The 14,291-nt window shown below is 56.1% G+C and overlaps 1 protein-coding gene across 1 annotated transcript; it reads right to left on the reverse strand.

Moving 5' to 3' along the window:
- Positions 1-2,329: 2,329 nt before the first annotated feature.
- Positions 2,330-8,066, reverse strand: RHO (rhodopsin). Its single transcript, XM_045812453.2, has 5 exons — positions 7,614-8,066; positions 5,684-5,852; positions 4,247-4,412; positions 3,903-4,142; positions 2,330-3,067 (listed from the first exon to the last, which is right to left on the reverse strand). Exons 1-5 carry the CDS (start codon positions 7,972-7,974, stop codon positions 2,957-2,959), a joined length of 1,047 nt encoding a protein of 348 aa, XP_045668409.1. The 5' UTR covers positions 7,975-8,066; the 3' UTR covers positions 2,330-2,956.
- Between the last annotated feature and the right edge of the window lie 6,225 nt (positions 8,067-14,291).

Below are 14,291 nucleotides of genomic sequence, written 5' to 3' on the forward strand. Positions count from 1 at the left end.
GTAACACCCTCAACCCAACCTAAGTCAGCAGCTGTTTGCCTTTCTATATGGCAAGTGCCCCTAAGTGGCTGTCAGATCAATGATAAAGAAGGAAAGAGGATTTCCTCTCTACCAGGAAAAAACAGAGACTTTTCTTATTTGAGAGTAAATTTTTTCCTCTGGATGTGGGGCTGAAACAAGCATACCACTCCTCAGAATAAGTGGACTGAGGTGGGGCAGTGAGGAAACAGGGCTGCCTGCAAGGCAGGGCAGCCGAAACGCTGCCGTCCCTCCCACTGCCACACCTGCCCAGCACATTTGAAATGGGAGAGTGAGACCTGCGGGACCAGCCACGGTGTGGGAAGGAGGCCTGGTGGAGCCGGACATCACCCACTTCCACAGAGGCCAACCCCTCTGGGCCACTGTTAGTTCTGCCTGCTCTGCCTCCAGCCCTCTTCCTTCTGGCAACGGTACCCCCCAGGTACCCTTTGGTCTCCTTCCTGTCCCCACCCTCACTCAGACCATTTGGTTTATGTAGGGCTGCAGGGCGGGATCAGGTGACCCAGGCCTGGCCAATCAGAGGATGAACCCCCGTTCTAGCCTGGTGATGGGCTCAGGGGTGGTCGGTGACTCAAGCTGGACCAGTCAGAGGATGAATCTCATTCTAGCCTGGTTCTGGGATTAGGGACAATCAGGTGACCCTGTCCTGGCCAATGAGAGCCCTACCCAGGAACTTTGCAGGAACTGTCCAGAAAGAGCAGCTCACTTTCTGCAGGGCTTGCTGAGCCTGGGACTCCTGGTAGCAGTTTGTGCCACCCCTTGGGAACAGTGAGCCTGTGCGTGGAGCCAACACAGACAGAAGTGTAGCCAGAAGGGGAGATACAGAAGTCTGATAACATCTGAGCAACCGCATCGAGCTGTGCCTGAAACCCTGGACTTTTTGTTTATGGGAGCCATAAATTTCTTCCTCTTGCTCCAGCCCTATTGAGTTAGATTTCCTGCGACTTACGGCTGAAGAGATCCTGACTGACATCACTTAGGGAGGCAGACTAAAGATGGGCCACAGTAGAGATCCCAGCTATTATCTGCTCCAGCCCCGCCATGGCACTGAGGACCTTCCGTCTCAGGCTCCAGCCACCCTTTCCCACCTTGGAGGTTGAGGGTAACTCTTGGGACTATATCTCCATCCTTGTTCCCCTTGTAGATGGTGTTCTTGGTAAGGCCTGCTCTGAACCGAGGCCCAGTAATGTCAGAAGTCTCCCATCGGCTGCAGTGTGCCAGGAAGTAGGCTAGCCACGTGAAGTTTGCAGTCCTCTTAAGCTCAGTTTAAGATTCCCTTTTGCAGATAAGGAGACACAGAGAGATGACAAAACTTGCTTGCAGTTTCACAGGCCACGTGGGTCTCTGTGACTCCAAATTTGGGGGTTTTCTTGTTCCCAGGCCTGCTCCCTCTACCCCGTACCCTGAGGGGACTCTGCTGGTTGCCCAAACCCAGCACCCTGGGGGGCAGGGATCAGGAAAATGCTGCCCACTTTCAGTCCACTCTGCAGATAAAGAGCTTGAGAGCAACAAAAACCACCACGGTTAACACCAAGTACAGGAGCTGAGCTTTTAATGCCCCAATTTGCCTAGTCTCCAGGCAGAGCTGGGCAGAGCTAGAACTCCAGCTTTGGTTATGTGGAGGAGGGGCAGTTATGGAGGCAGCTCAATTCTGATGCCCAGAGCTCTGGTCAGCTTCGCAGCAAGGACTCTCCAGAATGGAGAATGGACTGGAGCTACTACAGACAGGCTCACCCAGCAAGGGAGCTGGAATCTGAGACCTGTGAACATCCCAGGGAAGGTGGGCCCATCTGAATTTCCAACTTTTTGTTTCTAAGCTCTTTGAAACAAGGGTGACTCGGCTCTTCATTAAATGTGGGTAGGTCAATATGGCTTCTAGAAGCTCCAAGCTGGCCCAGAGTTGCTGAGGCCTAGTTGCTGGGCAAGAGAGTGGGTGGTTTGCAGACACTGAAAGAAAGGCCTGTCTCTTCCTAGGCTCTATTGGGAAGGAGAAGCACCAGGCCTGGGGCTACATGCCAGAGATGAGACCCTGGGCCTTGGCTCCCAGACTCCAGTCCCCTGACGTTTTTTCAGTCCTCATGACTGCATTCCCTTGACTGTCCCTCCCTGCAGCCCAGCCGTCAGGCCTGGTCTGGCCTTGACACCTGGCTAATATTAAAAAACCTGCTGAGTCTGGATGCTTAGGACTTTGCCCAATCTCAAAATGGTCACTATCAAGAGGAGATGATCATATCACTTCATTAATGATATTAATTGATATTATTCATAATGTTAACTACAATCTGTACAGCTCTTTACCACTTACAAAATGCTTACACTGTCACACACACACACACAGGCACACGCACACACAAAATCCTATTCGATCTTCACAGCAGCCACGTGTTGGCAGGGCCAGGGATTTGGGATTTCCATTTTGCAGGGAAAGAAAGCGAGACCCAGGGAAGGAAACCACTGCTCAAGGTCGTCAGCTGAGGGGAGCGGCTGCTAAGGTGGTTTTGAGAGGATAGATATGCTCTCCCAGCCCGTTCATTCCTTCACTCATTCCTCCATTCGTTCCTTCCTTCATCCATTTAGCATTTATTAAGCACCTACTGTGTGCCCCACTCTGTGCTAGACACTTATCCCTAAGCTGGGACACTTTTCCAGAGAGCAAGAGTCCTTGTGTTCCTGAGAGTTGCGTTGGGGGAGGAGGGGCAGAGATCCCACTGGCCCCTGGGAACTCAGGACTCCAGATGGGGCGTCCTGGCCGAGTGGGGAGTCTCATCTTTCTCTCAATAATTTTTTTTTTTTTTTAATTCAGGGAGCCTGCATGACCTGGTTCCGACAGGCCTGGCTCCTGCGGGGCAGCTGTGGCTGGGGGTAGGGGTGGGGAATGGGAGACTCCTACGGTCGGCTGGAGAGTCCTTGGCAGGGCTTAGGCCGGTGCCACCTGGCTGGTTTCCGTCTTGGAGGCGCTGGCAGAGGCCTCGTCATCACCCAGGGGGTTCTTGCCGCAGCACAGGGTCGTGATCATGCAGTTCCGGAACTGGAAGGCAAGGGACACGAGTCAGGGTCAGGGTCCACCGAGGGTGTGTGGAGCAAACTGTGCTGGTTGGCGAGATTTGCCTCCAACCCCTCCCCTGCTTCTGGCCCTCACAGGCTCCACTCCCCTCTCAAATCTGGCTCCCCTGGTGGGAACCGAGTGAGCACACATGGCCCCACCCCAGAGCCACCAGGGACCAAATCCAAGGGGGCTTTGCTACTCATGACATTCCATGATGCCCTCTGGGTACCAAAGGCTATCTGTGAGTTATCTTACTTAGCCCTAGAGCTTAGGAGATTCCCCTCTCTAGGAACGAAGACACTGTGGGGCCAGAGAGGTGAAGTGATTTGTCTAAGGGTCACACAGCTAGAAAATAAGAGCTGAGATGTGAAACTGATATGCCTAACTGCAGAGACCACGTTTTCCCCGCAGGATCATGGATTCTGCAGAGAAGTCACTGGTCGATGTGAAAGAACTGCTTTATCCCTTCATCCCTCCGAATAAGACTTAGCTCCTTGTTCAGCTTTGTGGAGACTGGCACCATCCCAGTCCCAGGCTTGGGACCTAGACTATTTGACTTTTAAAGTGGGCTGCCAGAACCATCTGGACTGGCACCCGGAGACCTTGTTAGAAATGCAGGTTCCTGGGCCCACCCTGTGCTTCTGATTCAGCAGGGATCTGCATTTCTCCCAGATGACTGATGCCCTGGGAGATACCAGTCTCCCTGCGTGGTTTTGCAGGCGCAATGACCGAGGCCCAGTCCAGGACATGGCTTGTCCTCTGCAGGCCATGCCCGCAGCCTGGGGCCCCTGGACCCCCCTGCCCCACCATCAGGCACCTGCTTGTTCATCATGATATAGATGACGGGGTTGTAGATGGAGGAGGACTTGGCGAAGAACGCCGGGAGGGTCATGAAGATGGGGCCGAAGTTGGAGCCCTGGTGGGTGAAGATGTAGAACGCGACACCGGCGTAGGGCAGCCAGCAGATCAGGAAGGCGATGACCATGATGATGACCATGCGTGTGACCTCCTTCTCAGCCTTCTGGGTGGTGGCCGACTCCTGCTGCTGGGCCGCCGCCTGCAAGGACACAGGGCCTGCTACCCAGACTCCCTCGGGGCGGAGGCTGGGCTCCACCCGACCGACCGCTGCGTGTGTCCCCAGCACCCAGCCCGGGACCGTACCTCCTTGACCGTGAAGACGAGCTGCCCGTAGCAGAAGAATATGACGATCATGGGGATGGTGAAGTGGACCACGAACATGTAGATGACGAAGGACTCGTTGTTGACCTCTGGCTTGAGCGTGTAGTAGTCGATCCCGCACGAGCACTGCATGCCCTCTGGGATGTACCTGCGCCAGGGGGCGGGGCGGGGGAGGGCGGAAGGGAGAGCCCCACGTGAGGAGCCGGGGACAGGCCGCAGCCGGTCAGGGCCCACACCTGCTGTGCGGCTGGTCTTGCTCTGGGCCTTGCTTTCCCCCTCTGTGAAATGGGCGTGATAAAATATCTGCTTGGCTGCCTGACTGTGAGGGTCAAATCCAGCGAGAGGAGGGATTCAAATGCCGCTGGTGAAAACAGTGTGGCTGGTTCGTACGGCAGCTGTGGTGTCACGAGATGGCCTAGTCCCTCGCCTAGCAGAGCCCGCACGCTGCCGACCTGCGCTGTGTTTCCTCACCAGACCCACTGCTCCCGTGGCTGGAGGCTGGGCCTCAGGTTGTGCAGGGCAGAGGTTAGTGGCGAGAAAGGAAAAGCTCCCAAACTCTGTATCTGAGGCAGTTCATACAAACCAGGGTCTTATTAACAGGGTAAGAGTATCCTCTAGGCCAAAGATGGCACACAGGGTAACTGAGGGATCTTTACACATTTTCTAGAACAAGAGGTCCCAAGGTCATGTGATCGGGATGTTTCCGTGAATTCAGAGGATGGTGACAGTGCAGTGGCCGTTGGCTAGCCTGGGGAGATGGAACTGGGCAGGACTGGAGAAGACAGGGAAAGAGGCTGGAGGGGGGAGCTCAGACTCAACAAGGAACAAAAAACTGACCCCAGGAGGCTGAGAGAGGAGGGAAGGGAAGAGAGATTGGAAATTTCCTGGAAGCAGAGGGACACGAGGCCTCTGGGAACCCATAGGTCACCAGCCCATTTTCCCAAACCACTGTCCGCCCATCTCTCATCTGAGACCCATTTGGAGATGGAGGACTAGAGTCTGTACAGGACCCCATTCCCAGGGACTGCAATGTCACCACCTGCGCTAGACAGGCTTGGCCTCCCCAGGTGCTGAGGCCCAAGGTCAGAGGGAACTGCCTATGGGGCAAAGAGGATTGGAATCTGGCCCTGGCTTAGTCAAGGATTAGGGGCACAGCCAAGGTGAAGGGTTGGGGCGTCTTGGATTCTCCTTGACATGGGGGCTCAGGAGGTGGGACCAGCCCTCATAGCAACACTAGGGTCTGCTTCCCTCTTCCCCTGCCCTAAACCCCTCCCTTGGGAGAGCTGCCAGGGTGGACGTTTGGGGTAGGGGGCGTATAAACTCAGTGCCCGGAACCAGACAGTGCCAGGTTTGAGTCCTGGCTGGGGGACCCTACAAAGACCCCCCCGGGGACTCTTCTCTTCTGCTCAGTGTCCTTACCTGGACCAGCCAACGAGGGGGGGTGCAGCACAGGCCAGTGCCATGACCCAGGTGAAGGCGACGCCCATGATGGCATGGTTCTCCCCGAAGCGGAAGTTGCTCATGGGCTTACACACCACCACGTACCGCTCAATGGCCAGGACCACCAAAGACCACAGGGCAATTTCACCTGCAAGGCCGTCAGGGATCAGTCAACACACCACCCACCTGGCCCCTGCTGTCTGTCTAAGGAGGGGGCACACCTCCTGGGTGGGTGAGGGCGGCCAGGAAGGCAAGCTAGGGCAGGAAAGAGCCAGGACCTGGGATGGAGAGGGCGTGGACTCTGGGAAGAGAGGCAAAGGGGCTGTGGGGCAGAAGGACCAGTATGCTGAAGGAGGGTGAGCAGAGCATCCCCCAGGAAGAGGAGTTAGTTCAGCTCTGGGTTTGTGAGGGATGGAAAATCAGATTCCAGGGTCATCGTTAGACTGGGAGCCCCGTAGGGAGTTTTTATAGAAGAACTTGTGCTTCGCGGGGTGACAGGCAGAGGGCCTGTTGGAGTTGGAGGGCCTTCCCTCCCTCTGTGCCGTGACCTCTCCCCTTTGGGGAATGAAATATCCTGGACCTCTGGGTCCCCCACCTCAAAGCCAGGAAGCCGGGGAATGATTTACCCAAAGGAAGAAGCAGGAAAGAATGGGGCAATTTAGACATCACCCCCAGACACTCACTAGGGAGGTTGGCCATAGAATTTATCAACGAAATCGGGACATTTCTGAGAGAGAAAGTGAACACAACTCATTATTACTCCAGGAAAATAGTTGTAAACTGGCACCAACTCTGCAGAGACGTGCCCGCACGTGGCACCCGCCTCACCCCTGCCTTCTAGCTGAGACTTGCAGCCCACCGCCAGCCTTTTTGTGTAGGGAAGCTCCTTCCCTTGAAAGAAACCCCTTCCATAGGAAGGCACTAAACTGTGAGGTGATCTGTGGCTTTGAAGATGCTTTCAAATAGCTTCTTTGACTGGAAAACCGATGGGGTTGCTGCTGAGATAACAGATCCTGTTTAGCAGCTGAGAAAAGCGAGGCCCGGAGAAGGGAAGAGACACATGCAGGGATGTAGCAGGGCGGTGACCAGGGCCTAGGTCTTCCGGCTCAGATCCAGGAATGGCCCCCCTTCTCTGGGACGCACAGGCTCTCGGGCAAGCACGAGAGAGCAGGGGCAGCTGGCAGAGCCCAGCACCAGCCACGAGGACTGCTCTGCCTCCTTGGCTTCTCTTCCCTTCACGTGTCCAAGACGCCGTCTCAGCCCCATTTCCAGGGAATCTCGAGCCATCACCAGGTGTTTGTCACCTTCGATGACCACAGATCACCCAGCCCCAGGCCGCAAGGCAGGGGTGAAACGGAGGTACCACATACAGACGGACCCTTCTCCGCAGGGTCGGAGAGATGCTGGTGGGGAGAGACTGAGCCCATTGCCCAGCATGGGCAGAGTCCAGTGGCTGGAGGACTGGTCATCTGTGTCCCCCCGGGGCTGAGAGCCCTGAGCACAGGGATCTGTCTTGTCTGCCTCTCTCCCCACGGCATGGGGCTGACCCAGCACGGCGGCTCCGAGGGAAACAGAGCAAGGCCCGAGGGCCCACGGCGATGTGGGCTGGAAACTCAGCTCTATCCCACCACAGTGTGACCCCAGCAAGGCCCTTGACATGCCTCATGCTCCGTTTCCCCACGGTGAACCCCTCTCCCTGAGATCAACAGTGTCCAATGGCCACCCTCAATAAACAGCCTAGCGTATCCTCCCCAACGGTGTTTGTTGACCAAGCGACAATGCTGACGACTGTAGCAGGGAGAAGGCCTCTTAGCCACCAACCCCACGCATGGGGCTATCTCCAGATCCCTGCACCCCCCGCCCCCGGCTCCTGGACCCCCTGCCCCACCACCCCTCCCCCGACTCATACCGCCCAGGGTGGCGAAGAAGCCCTCCAGATTGCATCCCGTGGGCCCGAAGACAAAGTATCCGTGCAGCGAGGTGTAGAGGGTGGTGGTGAAGCCGCCGAAGACCATGAAGAGGTCCGCCACGGCCAGGTTGAGCAGGATGTAGTTGAGAGGCGTGCGCAGCTTCTTGTGCTGGACCGTGACGTAGAGCGTGAGGAAGTTGATGGGGAAGCCGAGCACGATCAGCAGGAACATGTAGGCGGCCAGCATGGAGAACTGCCACGGCTCAGCCAGGTAGTACTGCGGGGACTCGAAGGGGCTGCGCACCACCCCCGTCTTGTTGGAGAAGGGCACGTAGAAGTTCGGGCCCTCCGTCCCGTTCATGGCTGCGGTCCTGGTGGCTGCCCCGTGGGCGGCTCAGACCCAAGAGTGCTGCTGAGGCCTGAGCTCGGCCACCCAGGGCTCCGGCTGGACGACTCCAGGCTCTGACCCCCCCCAGGCCCTTATAAAGTGACCTCCCCTCCCTAAGCTCCTGGCTGAATCAGCACCTGGGAGATTGGGGGCGTTATTAATCATATTAATCCCCACTGCTGCAACTGGGGGGCCTAATTGGCTTCCAAGAGGGGCCAAGGTGACTCTAGACAGAAGCCTAGGGCCAGAGAGGGGAGGTGCTGGGGACCCTGGGAAAGGGCAGGAGACCTGCCCCCAACTCTTCTGATCCCCAGGAATCTCTGCCCATATCAATCTGGTAGCCGTGGACTGGCATTGGGACTGTTGGCTGCATGCCATGTCTCCTTCACTTCATATGAGCTGACTTTGTCTCCCCACTGGACCACGAGCTCCCCCAGGGTAGAGGCTCTGGTTACGCTCTTAGTCTCTCAACCCCTCACTCAGCCCCTTACCTGTTTCTTCCCCACCTGTCACCTCCTGGCTTGTCCAGGGGCCAGGCCCTGACCCTAGCCCATCTCACCAGATCATGAGCTCCGTGAGGGCGGGGCCCAGACACACAACCCGGCCTAGCCCAGGAGCTCAATAGGTGTTCAAGTTGGAATTCACTCATTCTCTCATTCATTAAACATTTATGAGCAGGCCACTGGGGATACAAAGATCCAGAAAGGAGGAGGTGATGGGGTGAGGAGGACTCTGATGTGGGAAAAATAGATCTAGGGCCAGGGAGGGGCTTCCATAAGGTCAAGGCAGGGGAGACTGTCTATAAAGGGGAGGTGTCTGTGGAGGGGAAGTTTGGGTCTTTGAGGAAGAGGAATATTTTGCTGGGTTGCCAGTGGGGAAGACAGGGGAGACCGAAGACAAGGGCTGGCAGAGGCCTGAGGCCTGTCTGGCTGAGGCCCCACCTGGGCTAGGGGGCCAGCTTTTGAGGGTGCCAAGCTGAAGAGCCCAGGCAGCGGGCAGTGGCTTGGCCAGATCTTAGGGGCAGAAATTGGCTCAAATGCCCCCCAGGATGTATTGGAGGAAGTGAGGGTAGATAAGGGGACCAGGGAGAGGGTGACTGAGCAGGAAGGGGGCAGAGGCTCTCAAGGCTCCTGAAGCAAGGCCTTGCATCCAGGAGGTGGCTATGTGCCAGGTGCTGTGCACCAGAGTGCTGCCATGAGCAAGGCAGGCTTGGTCCCGGCCTCCCGGGGACTCCAGTGTGAAGGCAAGGCTGAGCCTGGACACAGAACTGGTTGGACACTGAGGCACACAGGGCACATCCAGGGACGTCTGGTGAGACTGGGCTGGGTCAGTGGGCCTTGGAAGCTGTGTGACAGGTAACGCCATGAGGGCGGGTTCTGGGGGCAAATGGAGGCTTGGCATGGACAGGCTCCCCCCATCAGTGAAGGGAGCACAATGAAGCTTCTGAAGAATGAAGAGGGGCAGATGGGAGTGCCCGACACAAGGGTGCTTGATGACCACCCTCCAGCCACAAATGCGTATGGAGCACCTACTCTGCTCCACACACGGTGCTTGGTTCTGACAAACAGGGAGAAGAATGATTCCTGCAGGAAGAATCGTTCTGTGGGGTTGGCAGGACTTACACACAAACACATATTGAAACCAGTGGAATAGGAAAAGTTCAGATCGCGACCTACTCCCAACACACTGTCATTTGGAGCAGCCCAGGAAGGTGACGTCTGCACTGTCTTCAACTTGGTGATGGAAGGAGCCAGCGTGGGGAAGTGTCCCTGTCTCCAAGTCTTCCTTCCCTAGTACTCTTTCGTGCAGCCTCTTCCGGCCTGGGATTCCCAGACCTGTTCACTCAGGAAAGTACCCCTTCCCTCCAGCCCGCCTGGGGCTCCAGACCCCGCCTGTCCCGGGTGGTATCAGGACTTGCATGACGGGGCTGATGAAATGTGTGCTGGTGGAATGAGTGAGTGCAGGGGAGGGCAGGCCGTGTGACCTCTCGCAGTTTAAGGCCCCTGGCTTGGGGATTAGGCCCAATGCTAATGAGGTCAAGGTGGAGGGTTTGATTCTGACGTGGGCCCAGCTGCCAAACAGAGGGAGGAGCCCCGATTCCCTGGGCCAAGACCAGCCCACACACAGCCCTGTGCTGGCCGGGGTGAGCCCCCAACCCTAGACTTCAATGCCTTGCCTTCACCTCCTTCTAACGCTTAAGACAGCCTGGAAGCTTTTAATTTATGTTCTGTTCACGTGTTTTTTGTCCATCTCACAGGCTGTCATGTGAGCAGACAGGGGTGGAAGGGGCCTCCCCAACTCTCAACAGGGTTCCCGGAGCCAAGCACAGTGCTCAGCACATAGCAGAATGCTGTAACTCATTTCCCCATGCACTGGAAAGAGCTGGGATCTCTGTCTGTTTTGCTCACTGATGCGTCATCCTTAGGGTCTGGCACACAGTAGGTGCTTAGCATTTGTGGATCAAGTGAATAGACCTAGGTTATCTCAGTCAGTGCTTCCCTCTCTAAGTCTCAGAGTTTAATGACCCTCCCTCACTGGACCATGGCCATGGGGACTTAAAGGTCGCACAGGGTGACACTGCACTGTATTCTGTGAGGCACGACAAAGAATCATTTTTTAAATTAAAAATGCTCTTTGTTCAGAGCAACAGGCTCACAGTGAGCAGGAAGTCATTAGAGGTCACCTACTCTGACCTGCCCTGCTACATTTCACAGGTGGAGAGACTGAGGCAGTACGTTGGTAGCCCAGGTCACATGACAAATCTGGGCTATCACCTGCTGGGCCTTGCCTCCCTCCCCACACCGGAGACAGCTCTCAGGAAAGATCTGCTAGCCATTCACACCATGGTATAAATGACCAAAAAAACGGTTGTGCTGGGCTGATGGGAAAGCCACTAGCCTGAGTCACACAGGCCTGGGGCAGCAGTGGTGGCCCCGAGGGCAGGGGGTGGCACTGGACTCTAGCCTGGGGAGTCCCACTTCCCCTCTCCAGCCTCAGTCTGTTGGAACTAGGTAACCTTGGGGATCCATGCCCATCTGCTAGGTAAAGGTGACCTGCTTTCCCACCAAGGCCCAGTCACGGATCTTCAGACCTTACAATTTAGGTGTCATGGTCCCCCTCAGTTGGGCATAGTCCCTTTACACTTACCCTTACATCTGGACTGAGACTCTGTAGGCCCACAGCCTGGGCACAGCCCAGCGCCCTCCCTTCCCTGTGCCTCAGTTTCCTACTCTGTTGCCTATAAGTGATCAATGACTACTGCTGACAGTGTTAGCCTCTTAAGAGTCTAACTTAGGTTCTGAAGGTCTGGTCTCAGTTTACAAAGCACTCCTTGGAGAGGCCCCCAAGTCTACAAACCAGGGCCCCCAGTCCATCACGTTGGTTTTCTATTCAGTATGTATCACTATCAGCGATGGTCCTGTTTGTCTCCTTATTGACTCCCTGCCCATCTCCCTCCAGAGTGCAGGGCTGGCCTCGTCTGTACTTCGCTGCATCTGAGCTGGCACTTGGAGCAGCAACTCAGGAAACATCTGTCAAATGAATGAACTCCTGGCCCCTTGTGAGGAGGTCTCACTCTCTACCCTCTGACACTGAATAAATGGGCTCAGAGGGTTAATGTTCCTCAGCAGAACCTGAAGTGAACCGGCTGTCTAACTCCCCAGCCCAAGCTTTCTTCTCCCACACCCTCCCAGGGAGGGCCCGGGAGCACGCCAAGGGACAAGTCCCAGTGTAGGTGACTTTCTGAGCCACTGGCCCCTCAATTAGGCTTGGGGATGATCTGTGGAGGTGGGGAGCTGGGGGTGGCTGTCTCTGAAGATGGTAGCACCTATCTCCAAGCTTCCCTGAGCCCAGACCCCTTGGAGCCCAGGTGCAGGGCTCTGACTTGGCCATGGGGGATTAGGGGCTTAGCAGGTAGGCACGAATAGCTCTTAAGCCTCTGCATAGAGGTGCTGCTGGTTCAGCAGCTTCCTCCTCCTTTCCTCCTCCTCCTCCTCCTCCCTGCCTCCTCTCCCTGGCTTAGCCCCACCTGGCTGCGTCACCATGGCCGAATGAGGCCTTAGACTGAGCTGAGAATGTCAAAGGGAAGAAAGGAAGGAGACAGACCAACTCTCCTCCCTTTCCTTCCTCTTCTCCTCCAGTCCCACTTCCTCCCTGCTCCCCCCCCCCATTTCCCTCTTACCCCAACATTTGCCAAACACCATCTACGTGCCAGGCTCGGGGCTAGGTGCTGGGGACACTCAGGTGAATCCTGTACATTCCCTGCCTTCAAGGAGCTCCCAGTTTCAGGGGCCAGCTGACAAGGAGAAAATAACCACAGGAGGCAAGGCTCTGCTCCCAGGCCCAGTGCTGTGGGACCCCAGAGCAAGGTGTGGACCCGGAGGGAGGTGGGAGGCCTAGGCAGGGGGACAACTGGGTCAAGGCACAGGGAGTAAAGGGCCAGCTGGCCCTGGGGCCTCGGGTGGAGTGACAGGCCAGGGAGGGCAGGCCTAGGAGTCCGGATGCTAGCCGGGAGGGTTATAAGCAGGGGAGGGACATGATCAGGTTCCCATTCTAGAAAGATATTCTAGAGTCTGGGTGGAGTATTGGGATAAGTGCTTGACCCAGGATGAGAGCCCTGCCCAGTGCAGGCTTCTTTGCTGAGGCCCCCACTGGCCCTGAGGCTGGCACAAGTGGAAGGTCACCTGGTATCTGCCATAGGCAGATGGGGCCTTGGAGATGGGGTGTCTCTGTACCTGTGTGAGGGCCACAAGGGGCTCCCGGCTTCAGTAGCCTCACTGGGGGTGCATGGGGGACACCCAGCTGGTTGAGGCCTGGCTAGAGCCAGGCCCACCTAAGGCCTGGCCTGGGGCTCTATCTGGGCCCCACGATCCCCCTCTTCCTAGTTCTTCCTTCCAGGGACATGGGTAGTGTTGGGGACTTGGAGGATCAAGTCACAACCTGAACAACCAAGCTGTGCAGCCTCCAACAGCCATGTCTCCCTCCAGGCCCCAGCGTCCTCTTAGTGAAATGGGCATCTCAACATCCCCACGCCTTCCTTGTAGCATGAGAAGGGTCGTCAGGCTCATCAGATAGAGACTGAGGCTCGGGCCTCAGGGTCAGAGCTGGAGTACGCCCTTCAGCACACATGAGGAAATTGAGCCTCGGAGAGAGAACGGGCCTGATCAAGACCCCGTCTAGTCTGGGACAGGGGAGACACAGAACAGAATGCTTAGGTGCAAAGTCTGTGCCTGGGTATGAATCCTGTCTTGGCTCAGTAAGTATTTGTTGAATGAAAGGAGAGAATGTTGCTGAGCCTCAGTTTCATCATCTGGATCATGGGCAGCCTTGGAGGCTGTCGAGGATTAAATAAGATGATGCGTGGAAAGTGCTTAGCACGGTGTCTGGTACTCAGTGAGCATTTGATTTAAAGGCAGCTACAGGGATTGTTTCTCAGACTCAGACCTCCAGAGCTCGGCTTCCCCACAGCAGCAGAACTTGGCATGGCACACCCCGGTTTTTGTGTTAGTCGGCTGAGAGGCTGCCTGCTGGAGTCTCAGGCTGGGTCCCCTCCCCCTGCCTCTAGCCATGGAACCATCTGATCTGTCACTGTGATTGACGCCTGTTGGGTGGCTAGGGCTGTTTTCTCTCTCTCCCCTCTTTTTCCCAGCCATATGCAAATGATTTTAGTTCAAGTAATGCGCTAATGGAAATCCTAACACATTAATAAATGTTTAGCAAGAGAGAGAGCATGCATGATCGTAAGTAATTAGACACTCAACGGAGGAGTTCTGTTGGCACAACTGTCTGGCCCCCTTTCTTTATTTTCCTCCGTCATCTCCAGAGAGAAATGCAGAGGGAGGCAGGGGGAAAGGGCTAGGGCAGGGGGCCAGCTTCAGCACTCACCGCTGGGTGGCCTCTGCAGCCGCTCCTTTCTCTAGGTCTCAGTCTTCATCCCCCCAATGGGGACATTTGTCCTGTTCTGCCCACTTCAGAGATGCGCTGTAAAGTATCAATATCTAATCACGGGGTGGGTTCCTTATCTGACAGCCCAGTTCTCTTTCCCCTGCTGTCAGGACTTCACATAAAGCCCTGGATCATTGACACCTCCAGGGCAGGTAGAGTGGAGGGCAAAGGGAGCAGGGGCCTCAGGGCAGGACAGATCAGGGGCTTCCACTCAAGGCTGGGTGAGCCCTTGGGCCCCCGTACCTCCACCCAACTTCATGGCTGCAGAGTGGAAATCATAACCCTTCCATCACAAGGCTGGTGTGAAACTGAGACAATATATGAAACTCAGCTGGCACAGAGAAGGT

The sequence above is a fragment of the Ursus americanus genome, chromosome 14 (genome assembly GCF_024610735.1).
Source record: "Ursus americanus isolate L20-20 chromosome 14, mUrsAme1.1.p, whole genome shotgun sequence".
NCBI lineage: Eukaryota > Metazoa > Chordata > Mammalia > Carnivora > Ursidae > Ursus > Ursus americanus.